The 17,904-nt window shown below is 38.6% G+C and overlaps 1 protein-coding gene across 3 annotated transcripts in view; it reads right to left on the reverse strand.

Annotated features, from left to right (window-relative positions):
- Nucleotides 1-17,904, reverse strand: part of CDK19 (cyclin dependent kinase 19) — a 239,786-nt gene that overhangs the window by 169,378 nt on the left and 52,504 nt on the right. For all 3 annotated transcript variants that reach the window (XM_032762555.2, XM_075063895.1, XM_075063896.1), the window contains one exon: nt 17,702-17,777. In XM_032762555.2, coding sequence (XP_032618446.1) covers nt 17,702-17,777 — 76 coding nt within the window. The remainder of the gene's footprint in view (nt 1-17,701; nt 17,778-17,904) is intronic.

Here is a 17,904-nt window from a genome sequence, read left to right on the forward strand (position 1 = left end):
GAGCTTGTTCCCTAACACTGAAACAACGTTAACCGAGACGACTTTAAGTGAGGAGTTCCTGTATAATGAAAGGACCTGGACTTTTCCCAAATTATTATACATTTCTGTCAGCAGGAGGCAGGCTGGTAACTTATTTTATAGTATTCTTTACTGTGTGTTACAACAGTAGCAGTGAGAGATACCAATCAAGATCAGACGCCCACTGGGCTAGGTACTGTACAAACATATGGTAAAGAAAAACAGAAGCACTGACCAGAGCCAGAACAAGTACAGCGTTCCCATTTGTAATTGTTTTAGGATATCATATTTTAAAAGTTTCAATTCCCAGTTTTATCTGTATCACCATAGTGCTAGCAGCCCTACCTATGGACCCTGGACTGTGCTAAGCACTGTATCAAGCAGAACAACCAGGCTCTCCCTACTCCAAAGGCCTAACAATCTAACTTCAAAACATGAACAAAAATAGACAAGAGGACCCAGAGGGGGAAGTACAAGAAAAGGGCACAATATTGCTCAGTATGATAAGCTATGGACTCGTACAGCAGCAGCTTAACCATGCTCAAGATTCTTGTAGGCATCACAGCAAAGGAGAGTTTTGAGGATGGATAATGAGGTTGCTTTGTTGATGTCCATGGGAAGTTCCTCCCAAACACATGCAGCAGCATGCAAGAAAGCACGAAGGTGCTTGTTTGAAAGAGTAACAATTGGGCAACGGAGGCTAGCATCAACATCTCAACAGAAGTGCTCTCTCCGGAGATGAATGGTAGTGTGATGACAGGCCATGAAGGCAAAATAGCCTTGAAAGTGAAGACAAACCATTTATATTTGATGCAATAGAGAAGTGGGAGCAAAGACAAAGATGGTATGGTCAAAGCAAGAAGGCTGGAAAAATCTTTGCAGCATCATTCTGAATGGATATGAGTGGGGCATGATTATTTTTGCAAAGACCAGAGAAAAGGGTATTGCAATAACTGAGATGCAAAGTGAGGGCCTGGATGAGTGTTTTAACTGTATGGATGGGTAGGAAAGGCTGTATCATAGAGATGTTATGCAGAAAAGAACATGCAAGATTTAAACATAGCCTGAAAGTGAGGACCTAGAGAGACAGGTCTGAGTTGAAGACACCAAGATTACAGACCTGAGAGACAGACAGGATTGTGATGTTGTCTACAGTGATCAAGAAAGGAGGTTGTGAGAAGGGGTTGGGTGGAGGGAAGATTAATAACTGTGTTTTAGCCACGTTAAGCCTTAGCTAATAGCTAGACAACAACTGTCAAAGAGACAGCTCAAGATTTTAGTTTGGAAACAAGATGTAGATGTACAAGTCATCAGTATGTTTTTGCAGGTGTAAAGAGAGAAGAGAAGGGGACTCAAGACAGAGTTCCATGGAACCATACTTCCACCCATTCCCTTCAAAAATAAAAGTTGAAGGGGAAAATTAGACCAATTCTCCAAAGACGCAATTAGAGAGGTAGAAGGAGAACAAGGCAAGGACAGATTTTTGATGCAAAGGGAGGACAAGATTTCAAGAAGAGGACCATGGTCAGTGGTATTGAAGGCAGCTGACATGTCAAAAACGAGAAGAAAAGAAAAGAAAAGAGAGGGCTGAAAACAGACAAGAAGTCATCAGCAATGATGGACTGGAAGTCACAGAAAGGCCAAGTGACAGGGCATGAGGGAGAGGGCTGATGGACAATGCTGACAGTGACCAATCTCCTCCACCTTCCCCTTTTCAAGAAAACTGATTTCAAACTGAAACTGGTACAGAGAAGAGCTAATAGGATGATCAAGGGAGTGGACAGTCTATCTTACAAGAGGAGACTAAAAGAGCTTGGTTTGTTTACTCTAGAAAAGTGAAAGCAGAGAGAGGACATGACTGTGCTCTATAAATACATCAGGGCTTTAAACACCAGAAAAGAGAGCTTTTTAAGCTAAAGGAGACTGTTGACATAAAAACAAAGTGGGTATAAACCATGAATAAGTTTAGGCTGGAAATTAAAAGATTTCTAAACCATCAAAGGGGTGAGATTTTGGAACAGCCTTTCAACAGGAGTAGTAGAGGAAAACAACCTAACTAGTTTTAAGACAGAGCTTAATACATTTATAAATGGGATTATGTGACAGGGTTGCCCATGATAGCAAGGAACTGGACTCTGTAATTCAGGAGGTCCTTTACAGTCCTATGGTCCATGTTCTGACATCAGATAGGGGAAGCTCACCAACAGAGAGATTAGAAAAAGCAGTGCTTGGTAAAGTGAATGGTCCTTTTGTTGAATGGAAGAGTTGAATCAGGGCTACAGGACTAATGAAGTGAAGGTGAGGAAACATGCACCAAAGGGGTCCAATGGGTCATCAACATGGAAGCTGAACTCTCTGTGGATTAGTGTGATGAGAGGGAGCCTACACCAGTGGACAAAATTGGAGGGACAGGCTGATGGGGGGATTAGAAGATTTAAAAACACCACAAAAAAGAGTTATGGGAATTTAAAAATAATTCATTCCTTCTATTTAGAGGACAAACATTTTTCTTTTACATTCATCTTTTCAGCCACCACTGCCATAATATTGGACATTTTGGAGTAGTTTCCCAACATGTCACTAGGGTGTGATGGGATAATTCAACCAATTAATCAAATAAACTAAAAAATAAGGGATACACAATATTCCTTTCTTGTTTCCATGCACTACGACATTACAGTTTGACCTATCTGACCACATATGTCTTTTATCCAAACCTGAAAAAAGTATAGGCGAGGACACTTTCCTTCATCCCGTACTGCCAAGACAGAAAAAATGTTTTTGCAATGCCCTTTATAAAAGCATAAAATAAAGGTTTTCCTCTCTATTTCTGGCAATAAGTATGGAAAAGTATATGCAAGAGGCCAAATCGTGAGGTAGTATATAATGGCATAAATTCACTGTCATCTTAAAGTTATGCTAGTGTATACTACAAGAGGATCAGGCCTAAAAATGAGCTTTGTTACTATCTATCATATCCAATATCAAAGCTCTTACTTCCTTTGAGTATAAGTTGAGAACAGTATTCACTAACCTGGAAAGAATGTGGCTGCCCACAGGAAGGAGAATAAGCTATACCGGTATAATATGAATGTAACTGCATCTACAGTACAGAAGCTGTACCAGCATACACATTATGATTAAAAAAAAGTCATACCCTCTAATCATAATAGTTATACTGGTACAAAAATCCATGTACAAATCAGGCCTCAGTATAATTTTACATGATCCAGAAGCTGAATACTAATATTTTTAGTATTCTAGTAGAGACTTCCTGGGGTTTTTTTTAAACACTTTTAACGGATTTCCTTTTCATTTTCAGATATTTTAGAAGAGTAACAAATTATCAAAGATGTAATACTAATCAGTCAAATGTCAAATCAAAAGGAACTTTCTTAAGGGGACAATCAGAAGAATGCATAATACTGGAGAAAATGCACAGACAATGTGAGTCTACAAAATCTAAAAAAGCATTTTAGTGTGGAAAGGGAACATTGATGAATTTTATTATTTAATACTTAAAATCTTATACAATGTCAGATAAGGAAGAGTTCTCTCTCACCCATATCCTTCTTCCTTCTATTCCTGGCTTATTAATTTCATCACATGCAATGGTAAAGTAATAAGCAGCTTAATTACTGCCTGCATTACATTTACTAATGAGGATGATAATTGGCTGCAACTCCATGCTGCACATAACATCTGTTCTTTTCCTTTCATAGGTACTGAAATACATATTCTCTGTTGCCTGGGTAACCAACATCTTTCCCTGAATAAAATCTAACATTTTAAAGGGACACTATCAACTATAGTCACTTCTGTCTGATTTTCTCTCCCCTATTGTTAGTATAAGTGAGTGGTTTTCAAACTTTTTACCATCATGTGTCACTTTTATCAGATAAAATAAGCTCAGACCCCTCCTTCACATGTACTAAAGGTAACATTCGTTTTGCCATCTCTTAGCTGAACAGAGGTCAATTTCGTGGCATTGCACTAGGTTAGTTTCCATTGTTGAGTGGTGACATTCTGGAGCATGGTGTAATTTGTTTATCTATATCAGTGGTTCCCAAACTGGGGTTCATGAACCCCCCAGGGAAAAAAATTCCTAATGGCGGACAGAGCTGTCTCTAGGGACCCCGGCCAGCAGGGCTTCCAAGAGCTAAGCAGATCAAAGCAAGCATATCTATCACACTGAGGAGGTTTAAACGTCAATACTCCCTATAAGAGATGGAAAGGGATGTGGATATTTAAAAATTAAATAGGCAGCTAGTATTAATAGATTCAGTAGCTCATAACCTTTACAGAGATATGTTACATGGCACATGTAGCATACAATACATTCTAGTTATGATATATATGTACACACATACATACGCATGTTTCTATAAAGCCTTATGGGGGGCACCGATCGTCACAGACACTACTCCCACTAGCTCTCATCAAGCTAGCCTGCTAAAAATAGAATGCAGCCATGGCAGTGCAAGAGTCTAACTGCCCTGAATACCTGTCTATGGTCTGGACAGGACTGTATTTGGGGTGACTAGCCCCTCATACCACAGCTACATTCTATTTTTAGCACACTAGCTCAATCAGAGATAACATGAGCATGTTTCCTTGAGTGAGGAATTATACCCCCAGCTTGAAGTGTATCCAGGTACCGAGGTATGCACGATGTCCAGGAGTTGCGCATGATTTTTCCTGGATCACCTCAACTAGATCTCAGGTGTGTTAGCCAGTTTGTGTAACAAGTCCTGAAATCTCCTGTGTTTATCTGAGGTTGAAGTAGATGATGCAGGGACTACAGCCTCATCCACAGATGATTATAATAGTGAGCCAGGGCAGGATGGTCCTCTGTTTTGTGACTCCTCATCAGAGTCAGGAATGGTCTGCTCAACTGGCAGTAGAGCAGACCAAGCTGGCTATAAAGCTCTCTTGTGAGGTGGAGAAAAGGCTCTAGCTCTGGACTGGGATGTAGACAATGGTCTTCTAGCATGATGCATTCCCAAAAGAGCCTAATAAGGCCAAGGATGTCGATAAGCATAAGGGGCAGGTGACAATGGGGGCGGACCTGGGAGTAGTATCCCTCTTTGAGCTACGTCTAGGATAATAAAACTCACCCTTTGACTCCCACTTGGACATATGCTGGCCTGAATACCTAGACGCCATGGAATGAGCTGGTGAAAGCGCCATAAAGCCCTCAGCACCTGAGGAGGAGAATGAACAGTCCTCCTGAGGAGGAGGACCTGTACCAGCAGGCATGCCAGGAGCACCTGGCTGGTAGTGCTGATATACTCTGTACCACTGCCAGAACAGCAGAGGAAGAGGCACCTTCACCACTACAAGTCCTGGGAAGTTCAGTAGCAAAGAAACCAGAATAGGATTTTGGTCCCTAATACATTAGTGTCAAAAAATAGACAAGTAGATTGTGTTAGGACTGGACGCCTCAGTGAAATGAGGTCAGTAACCATCAATTTATGTGGTACTGAAGTAGCTTGTCATGAGGCACAGTGACAATGTCAGGAGGACCCTTTTTGGGCCTTGGGCTACCTTTTATCTGAGTTTGTGATGATTTATGTCTCCTCAAGGAAAGGCCTAGTGATTGAGACTAGATCTCTTCCCCTCAAGACTCAGTGCTCTTCCCTTCTCAGGAACTTCAGCTCCACATGTAGAGGAGCCAGCAGGAGCAGTTTCAGATAATTGCTCAGAAGTTTCTGCCCCAGACATCCTAGAGTCTAAAAATGTTCCTTTTGGAGAGGTCAGTGCACCCATCTTCAAGCAAGATACCCTAACTTCACAGACGGCACATCTTTCTCTAATGTGCCCTTCACCCAGATATAGTACATATCCAACGTGCCCATCCCTGAGAGGTATTAAAGCCTCGCATTGAATTTTTGAAGCCTGGAGATTTGTGTTCAGTTATACAACTGATCCTAGTATATGGACTCACAGGCAAAACAAAGATGTTAATTTCCTTATAAAGGGAAGAAAGGAAATGCTATCAAAAAAATCTATATTAATATCTAATTACTAAGGACCTAACTACCTACAAGTGCTGACATAAAGAATAAGCTGCACTAATGAGTGAAGAAGTTAGGAAACTGCAAGTTTTGGCTCAACTCAGCTACAAGCAGTGAGAAGTTGAAGGGCAGGTGGAGTAATCTCATCCTTTTTGCCTTTTTGGAGGCAAAAGGACAGGACAGGCACCAGAAGCAGCTCCAACAGACACGGCTGACCACAACAATCCAACTTGAGTGCACTAGGCACATGCGCACCAAGATGAATATTTTTATATTATATATATATTTATGTATACACACAAACACACACGGACAAGCACTTTAAGTAGCAGTAGACAAGACCTTGTGCAGAGAAGGTGGCAGGATTTAAGGAAGAAGACTAATGTTGCTAATAAGTGGTGGAGACTATAGGGATAGGATTCAACAATGGAAGAGCAGTATTGCTGTTTGGTTGGGTACATGGCAGAGTTACACAGCAGAGAATAAATCTACAGTGGATGAAGCAAGTGAGGTCACAGGACTTGCAACGCCATTCAGCAGGATAGATACAGAAGTGGACAAAGAAAATGTTGGGAACGAGCCAAGACTGTGGGTGATGAGATTAACTTTGTGGTGTAGAGAGGGTATGGGTGCCAAAAGATAAGAGCAGTGCAGAATGAAGGGTGTAAACAAAAGAGTCTACTGAAATAAGGAACAGAGCCAGGAAGCACAGTGGGAAACTTCTGGTAGCAAACTCACATCCCATCTCTGAAATACAGTAAGTAGTCCAGCAGACATCACTAGGCATGCCATTTAAAACACTTCACAACTTGCAGTTATACTGGTTCCTTTTTAAGAGATATTTAAATTCCTTTTACTAATTAAGTTCCCTGCCACCCATCTTCATTAAATAAGTATACCATTTATGAGAGTGCATGATTAATTGATTTTACTAAATATTAAATCCAGCTTATAGAGCTATGGACAGGCACTCAAAACGAAACACATTCAACAGAATACTATCAATTTATAGGATAATATGTATTTCATATAATTCATTTGTGACTAGACAAAGGAAAATAATTCCATATATCAAAAACCCTTTACAAAATAAGTAGGGCTGTCAAGCGATTAAAAAATTAATCACAATTAACTGCGCTGTTAAACAATAATAGAATACCATTTTTTTAAATATTTTTGGATGTTTTCTACATTTTCAAATATATTGATTTCAGTTATAACACAGAATACAAAGAATACAGTGCTCACTTTATATTATTTTTATTACAAATATCTGCACTGTAAAAACCAAAAAAATTTTATTTTTCAATTCACCTAATACAAGTACTGTAGTACAATCTCTTTATAATGAAAGTTGAACTTACAAATATAGAATTATGTCCAAAAAAATAACTGCATTCAAAAACAAAACAATGTAAAACTTTAGAACCTACAACTCCACTCAGTCCTATTTCAGCCAATCACTCAGACAAACAAGTTTGGATATAATTTCCAGGAGATAATGCTGTCTGCTTCTTGTTTACAATGTCACCTGAAAGTGAGAACAGGCATTCACACGGCACTATTGTAGCCGGCGTTGCAAGATCTTTACGTGACAGATGCGCTAAAGATTCGTATGTCCCTTCATGCTTTAACCACCATTCCAGAGGACATGCGTCCATACTGATGATGGTTCTGCTCGATAACGATCCAAAGCAGAGCAGACCGATGCATGTTCATTTTCATCATTTGTCTCAGATGCCACCAGCAGAAGGCTGATTTTCTTTTTTGGTGGTTAGGGTTCTGTAGTTTCCACATTGGGGTGTTGCTCTTCTAAGACTTCCGAAAGCATGCTCCTCAACTCATCCCTCTCAGATTTTGGACAGCACTTCAGATTTTTAAACCTTGGGTCAAGTGCTGTAGCTTTTTTAGAAATCTCACATTGGTACCTTCTTTGCATTTTGTCAAATTTGCAGTGAAAATGTTTGTTTTAAGAGCGTGTGCTGGTTCATCATCTGAGACTGCTATAACATGAAATATATGGCAGAATGCAGGTAAAACAGAACAGGAGACATACAATTCTCCCCCAAGGAGTTCAGTCAAAAATTAACTAATGCATTCTTTTTTAACGAGCAGCATAAGCATGGAAGCATGTCCTCTGGAATATTGGTCGAAGCATGAAGGAGCATACAAACATTTAGCATATCTGGCACATAAATACCTTGCAACTCCTGTTCTCACTTTCAGGTGACATTGTAAGTAAGAAGCAGGCAGCAGTATCTCCCGTAAATGTAAACAAACTTGTTTGTCTTAGTGATTGGTTAATCAGGAAGTAGGACTGAGTGGACTTGTATCTTAAGTTTTATATTGTTTTGTTTTTGAGTGCAGTTGTGTAACAAAAAAAATCTACATTTGTGAGTTACACTTACACGATAAAGAGATTGCACTACAGTATTTGTATAAGGTAAATTGAAAAATACTATTTCTTTTATTATTTTTACAGTGCAAATATTTGTAACAAAAAATTATAAAGTGAACACTGTATACTTTGTATTTTGTGTTGAAATAGAAATCAATATATTTGAAAATGTAGAAAAATATCCAAAAATATTTAATAAATTTCAATTGATATTCTACTGTTTAACAGTGTGATTAATCCTGATTAATATTTTTGAGTTAAGCGTGTGAATTAATTGCTATTAATCGACAGCCCTAAAAATAAGATAACATAACACCTATTTAATAATAACTTCTCAAACCAAAGTACAATGAAAATGTTAAACATTTTCTATTTTACCACATTTTGTTTCAAATGTTGCACGGTCCTGAACGTTGTAATAGGCATTTTACCTTCCCTAACATACAAACATAATTTTGTAAAATAAGTTACATTTCCCCCACTCATACACCCCCACTAAAACAACAAAATATATACTACTGACAATTTCTGCCTATACTTTCAGGCCTGATCTAATACCCCCTGAAGTTAATGGAAAAACTATTCCTCCTCTCTATTTATTCAGTGTCATTCCAACTTACTTTACTGGCCAAAGCAAGTATTTACTACTTTCTACTTCTTTGTGCAGGGTCAACACACGTATGGAAGATAAAGATTGTATTTTATTCATAATGAACAGAACTAATAATCAAGTTCTGATGACAGAGTCTTTATTATTAGTAGTGCGACTCAGAACTCATTGTGAAACTAAAATTTCAGATTGAGTTTACAGAATAGTAGCTAAAATACGTGTTTTTATTTGTCACATGAGTAAATCCGATCTGCAAGCCATTTAAACAATATGATAACCTGTGTCAATTTTATTAAGTCACTTTTCAAAGCAGACCTGCACTATAACAAAAAATTACATTTACTTTAAAGGATGTTTAAAAAGTTGACAAAAACAAGAATACTCAGAAATAACACTGACATTTCATTAGTTATTAACATGGATCTGCTTTATACCCTTCCTTGGATGCACGCCTAAACATACTATATTGATTAGCTTGCAGGGGGCAAGGGGTAAAAGTGGGGGGAAGTTGATGTATAAAAATATCTAGTTACATTAGATTTTAAAAGCAATATTATTTTGGTCAGTAATGTCAGCTGCTAAGACACTGAAAAGAGGCAGATCTGCTGAATGAAGAGGCACCATTTTCACATTTTTCTTATAATCTCTCTCTAAAGTAAAAAAAGGATAATGAATACTGTAGCGCGGCAATGCTTCATTGCTGCGGTGCCTCCTGCTGGTTGTCCAGGGAAATTAGCTTGTTCCAGCCCAGAGCAGCCTCTGCAAGCCGGTGTCTTGCCTTCTGCTGGCCCCCCGTGTCCCTCCCAGGCCCCGGTGCCCCTTTTCCTTGGGTTCTGCCCCCTGGCAGTACCCCCACCGCTCTGGGTCTCCCCTGCCCGGGGAACCACCAACCCTCTATCCCCCACCTCGCCTGAGTCTATGGCTACTGCCAGTTACCATCTAGTCCCCGCTCACTGGAACTGACTTCAGTGTACAAGCCATTCATCATTGGCAAAGGGTTGTTTGAACCTGCTGCCTTTTGCCTACCCTTGGGCTGCACCTCTGCAACCCCAGTACCCTTCCCGGCCTTTACCAAGGCCTGCAGCCTGGAGCTATTCCAGCCTGGAGCTCCCCAGCTCCTCTGGCCTTTCCCCAGCCCTGCTCCACTCTAGGTACCCTGCCGAGCTCCCAAGCAGCCAGGCCCATCTCTGTCCACATCTAGAGAGAGAAACTCTCTGAGGTCCAGCCTAATACCCCGTTATAGGGCCAGTTGTGGCCTGATTCGGGTGTGGCCCAGCTGCACCTGCTTCCCCAATCAGCCCAGGCTTACTGGTTCCCCGCCACAGCCCTCTCACAGGGCTGTTTTAAGCCCTTCAGGGCGGGAGCGGGGTTACTGGCCCGCTACACATACCCATAAATTATAACTTCTCTTATGCTTTAAAAAGCTGTTCTGTACTCCCTTATGAAAACTGTATTTAAATTTCACAGTTTATACAGGATTAGGCAATGTAATTTGAGTAAATCTCATTTTACCCATGGCATGCAGATCAGAAGGGGCTGTCATGTTGCTAAACAAATAACTTTTCTGCTGTTGATTCATGTTTTATAAAGCCCATAATATGTAGACTATTCTAGCTAATACATGCCTAACATTAATAAAAAAATCCCTTACATTTATAATATATAGTTATATCACTACCTCCAGCTACTGAAATAGGGAGTGGAGTTTCGAAGCTTCCATAAACACAAACATTCTATTTTCACATTCAAAAGAAATTGCTACAGAAATTGCTACTACAGAACTGTTTTTTTCAAGAGATACATGGTAGATTGGGGGCGAGGCGGGGGGATGGTTGTTAATGTCTCACTTTATTTAAACTATGCTCTAAAAAAGCAGATGGAATAGAAGTAGAAAGTTACCTTCCACGTCACAGCAAATATTGCAAAGTGCTGATGAAGTCTAAGATCCAGGACAAAAAGGAAGGCTTGGACATGGATGCAAGTCCTCTGTTTTGCTTAAAGATTACTAATTAATGAACAATCATGTAAGTTATAAAATACAGTTTGTAATTGTGTCTTAAACATTAAAGATATGTTACCTATGTAACACTTTATGCCTTCAAAATACTTTAACACTGAATAATTAATCCTCACTCTTATAAGGTGAATTTATTTCACATTTCTAAAATGCAGAAAGATCAGGTGACCACAAATTATTGCCATAGCCTGGGGAAGAACCCAGAATTTATTAGTTTCATGTTTAGTCCAACAGACCACATGGACTCTAAAACATTGCTGATGCTCAAAACCATTTGGTCCCTCTGGCATGTTGTAGCGCACCTTGCGCCCCCACTCCAAGTGGTATACATGAATGCTACAGTCTTCTTGGATTAGTTTTCAGGAAAGCTAAATTAAAGTTATAATCCAAACAATTTCATTTTGTAGCATGTTAATGTCTGTATGGACAGAGGTAACTTGAAATGGTTCATCTAGTCCTCCCACTAGTGTCCCACAGTACATGGACAGCCTTTTGAAGACACTCAAAATCTGCTATTTCTGGGAGCTTTGCCAGAAACCAATGTATTGACACAGGGTGTTGCAACTGAAATGGTTTTGAATCCTAGTCTTAATACTGACACAAAGGCAAAACTGCAACAATTCAGAACACTCATCACCATCACTAGTGCAGACGCAACAAACCATTTGTGACTAAACTAGAGCAATACAACTAGTTCAAAAAGGAATAGCTCACTTCTCTATCCTGAAAGACCACTGATCTAAAAGCTTAAATATTTAAATTCAGTTTATTTTCCCCTACAAAGGAATTCAGTGAAATTTAGAACTAAGTGCACTATATCGGGTTACATTATACAGAGCAAATTAAAAATAAGCCTTGAATCAAGTTCATGGAATTTATTAAGTGCTACAAAATAAGAGTTTTGATTATATAATAGTTTTTAAGATGTTTACAATTCAGACTGACTGGAAAGTTACAATATGGAAGCTAGTTTCAGTGGTAGTCGTGTTAGTCTGTATCAGCAAAAAAAGGAGGAGTCCTTGTGGCACCTTACGGACTAACAAATTTATTTGGGCATAAGCTTTCATGGGCTAAACCCACTTCATCAGATGCATGAAGTAAAAGATATAGGAGCAGGTATAAAATGAAAGGATGTGGGGAGCTTTACCAAGTGTTAAGTTAGTCTAACAAGATAAATCAATTAACAGCAGGATACCAAGGGAGGAGAAATAACTTTTGAAGTGGTAAGAGAGTAGCCCATTACAGACAGTTGACAAGGTGTGAGTAACAGTAGGGAGTATTAGTGTTAGGGAAATTAAGTTTAGGTTTTGTAATGACTCAATCACTCTCAGTCTTTATTCAGGTCTAATCTGATGGTATCTAGTTTGCAAATTAATTCCAGTTCTGTAGCTTCACGCTGGAGTCTGTTTTTGAAGGTTTTTTGTTGACTAATTGCTACTTTGAGGTCTATTATTGAAAGACCAGAGAGACTGAAGTGTTCTCCTACTGATTTCTGAATGGAGACTGTGCTTCAAGAGAGGTGTTAGAGAAAGAGGAGTCAGTCTCCAAGGGCATAGCTCAAGTCAAACTGATCAATGCATTAGTAAAACAAGACTAGTGAGTTTTGACTCTCTGGGCTCCAATATCACACATGGGCTCTGATGGCTACCTAAAGTTAAAGTAATTTAGAAATCTTGATATGCATGATATAAAAATATTACCAGAATCCCTTAATAGAATTGAAGTCCTCTAATTCACTTACTTGTAACACAACTTGTTCTGTATGTAATATACAGTAAAAAAAGAATGTTGATATTTATCTTAAAACTGTTTAACCTTTTGATTTACCTAAGTGATGGTTGTAATGTGTTAAATTTTGATTAACTGCTGTAAACATTAGGTATAACCAAAGTGGCAATACTTATGGTAAAAGGGGGTATTTGACAGGGTACATTATTTAGTCCTAACATATAATCCAACAGTTGATCTCTTATGTAAAGATGGATTTAAAACTTAGCTTTCAAAATTTATTTTAATAAGCTTAGTCAAACTTGTTGGCTGCTTCTCACATTCTTTGGAGAAAATTGTATTAGCAAACAGCCGGTCCATACGCTCTGTTTAATAGGATATATTATATTTATTATTCCAATTGTTGGTAAAAAAGAACACTAAGTATAAGATGAAAAGCCAATTTTGCACAAATGTTTCATAAACTTTCTAGAATTTTTTTTTTTTTTTTTACACTACTGCATGTTATTCACTGGTTTTCCATTCTCATTCTGACAAGAACACAGAAGTCAAAATGATGAAGGTAACAAAAGAAAAATATAACGCTGGGTATCCAAAGCATGATTTCAAGTACTTCAAATGATGAATATCTAAGAAAGGTATCTTCAAGATTCAGAGAAAAATTAAACTTCCTTGAAAAGATATGTTAATGCTCAGGTCATATCAAGGAATTGTTACAAGATTAAGCTTATTCATATACATCAAGACCGGGGTCTTTCATTGCATGATCATGCAACAGTGGACACTGTAGATCTTACTACTGTATTTTACGAATACAAAATATTTTCTACCCAGTATTATAAAGATACTGTAAAAGTACTCCTACATAAGCTATTAAACTGATAAGAATCTTAGTAGACAATCTTAAATCTACATAAGTGTGCACTGGTAGTTATGTTGTAGCTCATGCAGATGCATTAGTAATGTTGTAGCTTATGGATCTCTTCAGAAGCAGATTTCCAGATTACACAAGTACAGTGCAGGTTTTAGTGTATGCAACTATATATCTCAATAAAAATCACAGACTTACTACTGCTTTCAACAAGTACAACACTGGAGTAATTTTCAATGAAGAGAGAGTGATAGTCACAAATAGTTTCTGGATATAAGGAATAAGTGCTGACTCCCAAACCACAAGCCAATGAATGGCCTGCTCTCTTCCTTTCACTAAATAAAAAGGGTAAAAATAAGTGGCAGACAGTGTGTATGGGGGGAGAGATCTTGCCATTTCCTCATGCTCCAATATTACACTATGTATTTAGACTATGATGGTGCTGTTCTGATGCTATCAAGTCTTACATGTCATGGCCAGAAATTGATTCAGTAAATTTTTTCCAAGCCCAGAAGGAACTGACATACCCAATTATTTTGGAGGTAGCAACTGAAAAAGAGAATGATACAGGAAATACTTACCTCTTTATTTCTTTTCTCTGAAGCAGCTTTTCCATCAATCCAACCCTGTAGGTTCATGGTCCTTTTGCTATAGGAAGATCAGCACTGACTCTAGGAACCATTACCTATTTGACACAATCAGCTATATGAGCCCTCTCCTTTCTATGGACAAGGAACAAAAACAGAGGTAAAGGAAGAAAGGCAAGGCGCAAAAATGATTTGCCAAGTCCTAACAAAGGACTGATAAACTGATCCGGAATCTCTCTGGAGAAAGATAGCGGACTTCGCATTTCTTCTTGACAGAAAAAGTCAGCCTCTAGGTCACAAAGCTATACCTGATATCCTCCCATCTTGTGCAATGTCTTCTATATATAATACTTTTGAACCTGTGGACAGCTGAATGACCTCTTAACACAGTGATAAATTCCTGTGACCTCAGGATTTGATCAGGTATAACATGGTCAAACATCAGAAACAGGATGGGTTGTCAGCTATCCTGAACACCCAGTCAATCAGGTTGTTTGCATCACATGTGCCTTTCCTATATGCAACTTCATTCAGTGGAGCCACATATACAGCACCATGAAGATGAGCCCCAGTTTTGGAGACTGGCATCCATCCTGATCTTCCTCTGAAATTTGTATTATGGATGCCAAAAGAACTATCCACACAATAATATGGCCTCCTTCGTCTGAATGCTTTACTCTCACCTATGTAATGTTGAGCTTTTCAAGAGAAATGTGTAGTCTTCCTATTTGTAATACAAACATCAGAAAGGAAGTTACTGAGCTTTTGTACTATAAACTGGTTTTAAATCTGAGGACTAATTTCCTCTTCTTACATAGACACTCACTCTCTCTGAATCTGCTCTCTCCATTGACACCTATAGAGACATCTCTACCAATCCAGTCTCTTTTCTGTAGGACTTCATAGGTTTGCATAAGCAAACCCTGTAGTGCAGGTTTTGAGGTACATTTTTGGCCAAGCTTTGAACACTGTGTCCAATCAATTCCAAAATTTCAGGGAATATTCTAGACATCAGGAGTCAGAAGCCTATTGATTTGGAGGAGAACAACAATATTGAAAAAGGGAAAACAAGACATGCTCAGCCACAGTCTCCTGTTGATGGCAACTCATTAATACCTTCCCTCAGAAAAATATCCCCTTCACCCTCCCAGTGGAATTTAAAATGTTCACACCCTGATCTCTGAATGATCAAAAGAGAAACAATTGCTCTCCCTGCTTGGAGCTTTGGGGTGGATGTGCAGCCCCCCTAAGCAGTCAGAGGGAGAGAACAGAGAAGAAGCTACTTTCATTCCTTCCTCATACTTTGCCTCCTCAAAGCCTGCTCCATTTGGGCAAGGGAAGGCATCAGCCATCCATACCGCCATTCAATAAGGGAGGAAGAAAAGGTTAGGTATCCTTTGGAGGGATGCAGGAGAGAGACACAGAGTCCCTAGTATGGTGGGGCAAATGGCAGACAGGGAAGACAATCCTTAGTATGGTGGAGAGAATGGGCAACCCTGGTGGGTGGGAGGGATGGGCAAGGAAGAGGGAAGAAAGCCCCTGGTATGGTGAGGAGAATGGGCCACCCTGCTGTAGTGAGAGAAGGGAATCAGGAGGCACGCAGGACATCTGCAAGGGGAGATTGGGAGGTTATAGTGAATCCCTGAAATAGAGGGGATTGGGAGAGTGTCACATAAGGAGCTTATAGGGTGGAATGCATGAATACAAGGAGCCCCTGGTGTGTGCACTGAGCTTGACCCACAGAAGCTATGAAGTATGCCCCACAGTGACCCCTTTAGTCTATCTTATTTGACAAAAGGAAGAGTACGTTCTTCTGTTTCGACTACCTGAGCCATCATCTTCCCTAAAGTTACTCAGTGTTTGCCAACCTTAAATTTTACTGAGGCCAGCAGTAGTTTGCCATGCCATATCAGCCACAGAAGTTTTACTATGGAATTTGTGAGAAATGTTCTGGAGATGAATAAGTCATCCGCTGAGGCAGCCAAAATAAAACAAGCAAAAGACTTTTATTTTCTGTAGAATTAAAAGCTTTATGTAATAGTTGTGTCATTTTTCTAGGTTGTCTTGAGCTCTTGAACCAAGCTAGAACAGTTCAAAAAAAGAAAAAGCAAGACTATGATGCTGACATATTTCCATGTCAGCATACAGACGTTATTAAACAGACACTAGTATGAACATATGGTCTCATAGAGAAGGAAAAGTTATACATGTGAGAACTTAACCCTCCCCCACAAAATATTAATACAATTTAAAACTAAGGGAGTAGAAATGCAGAGATGATAAAAGTATCACTGCTGTCAGAAGACTGTATGCTAACTGAACACATTCTAGCACTAATATTAAAAAACAGCTGTTATTCCCTCAAAGGCAGAAATTCCAGCAGGCAGGTCATAGAGGTAGATTCTTTTAATTGTAATTGGAGAGCCCTGCAACTACCTACAATCTCCACAGTGAACTACCTTAATTTAATAGTGACAGGCACTTTAAAGAACAGTACTTTTAGCTGCTAAGCCTCCTTAGATTACACAAAATTACCATGTATAGTGTGCTAAACAGAAGTCAGTGGCCTCTCCAATTCTTGACCACCATGAGCTTCTATTGTCACGTGATACTGTGTGCGTCAGAACAGCTTATTTTTGTATTAGGGTACTAAAGTAAAAAGCCAGAGGCATACATCTTATATTTGTAAGCACTGACCACGATGTCAGCATTCAAATATATTAGATCAAGCAAATGCATCTCTTTTACAATGATGCAGCAGGTATTGCATTATAAAATTGTATTCCCCTAACAAATACTTTAACCCTAATGCACAATTATTTTCAGTCTCAAAAAACATCAAAATGATCAAATTCTGCCTTCAGATACAGACATGCAATTCCTATTATTATTAGGAATCCTACTGACATCACTAGGACATGCATACACTTACAATGAAAGAAAGCATTAAAGCAAAATGGAAAAGTAGTCTTAAGACAACTTTCTTTATGAAGGAGACCACAGAATGTAACAAGAGAACAGTGCATTTTCAGACATAAAAACAAGAGTAGGTTACCATTACACTGATATAGAACACATTAGTGACCTTTTTATAGTGGCAACTCAAGTCTCTTTTGAAACCTTAAATATTTTTTAAATTTAACTGATATAGTTTTTAAAACAATACTTTTGTTTTTTTAACCCTGGCAAATAAAGACACAGAGACAAAATTATACTGAAAAAATATATATTATATCCTTGCCACAGATCTGACATTTACAAGTAGTTTTTTAATATATTTTCAAAACATTAATTTTAGTGGAAGCGTATATTGGAATAAACCTTCAAATTTTCATACCTAAAGTGAAAAGTTTATACTTTAAGCCTTTGGTTGTATTATTCACAGAACAAGACATACATTATCCATTGCATAACAAAGTATAACAAGATATTTTCTTTTGTTTATGTCCACTTACTGCAATCTCTCTACAGGCCGACATCGATATCCCTGTACCTTCAATTTGCTTCAGTGCATACTCCTTTTCATCTTTTCTGTGCACAAAAACAAAAAAGAGGAATATTTTATAGATTGCATTTATAGTCACTTAAACTGATAAAATGCAAGTACATTACACTGAATTTTGTCTACTTAAACTACATCAAGACACTGAAACACTAA

The sequence above is a fragment of the Chelonoidis abingdonii genome, chromosome 3 (assembly GCF_003597395.2).
Source record: "Chelonoidis abingdonii isolate Lonesome George chromosome 3, CheloAbing_2.0, whole genome shotgun sequence".
Lineage (NCBI taxonomy): Eukaryota > Metazoa > Chordata > Testudines > Testudinidae > Chelonoidis > Chelonoidis abingdonii.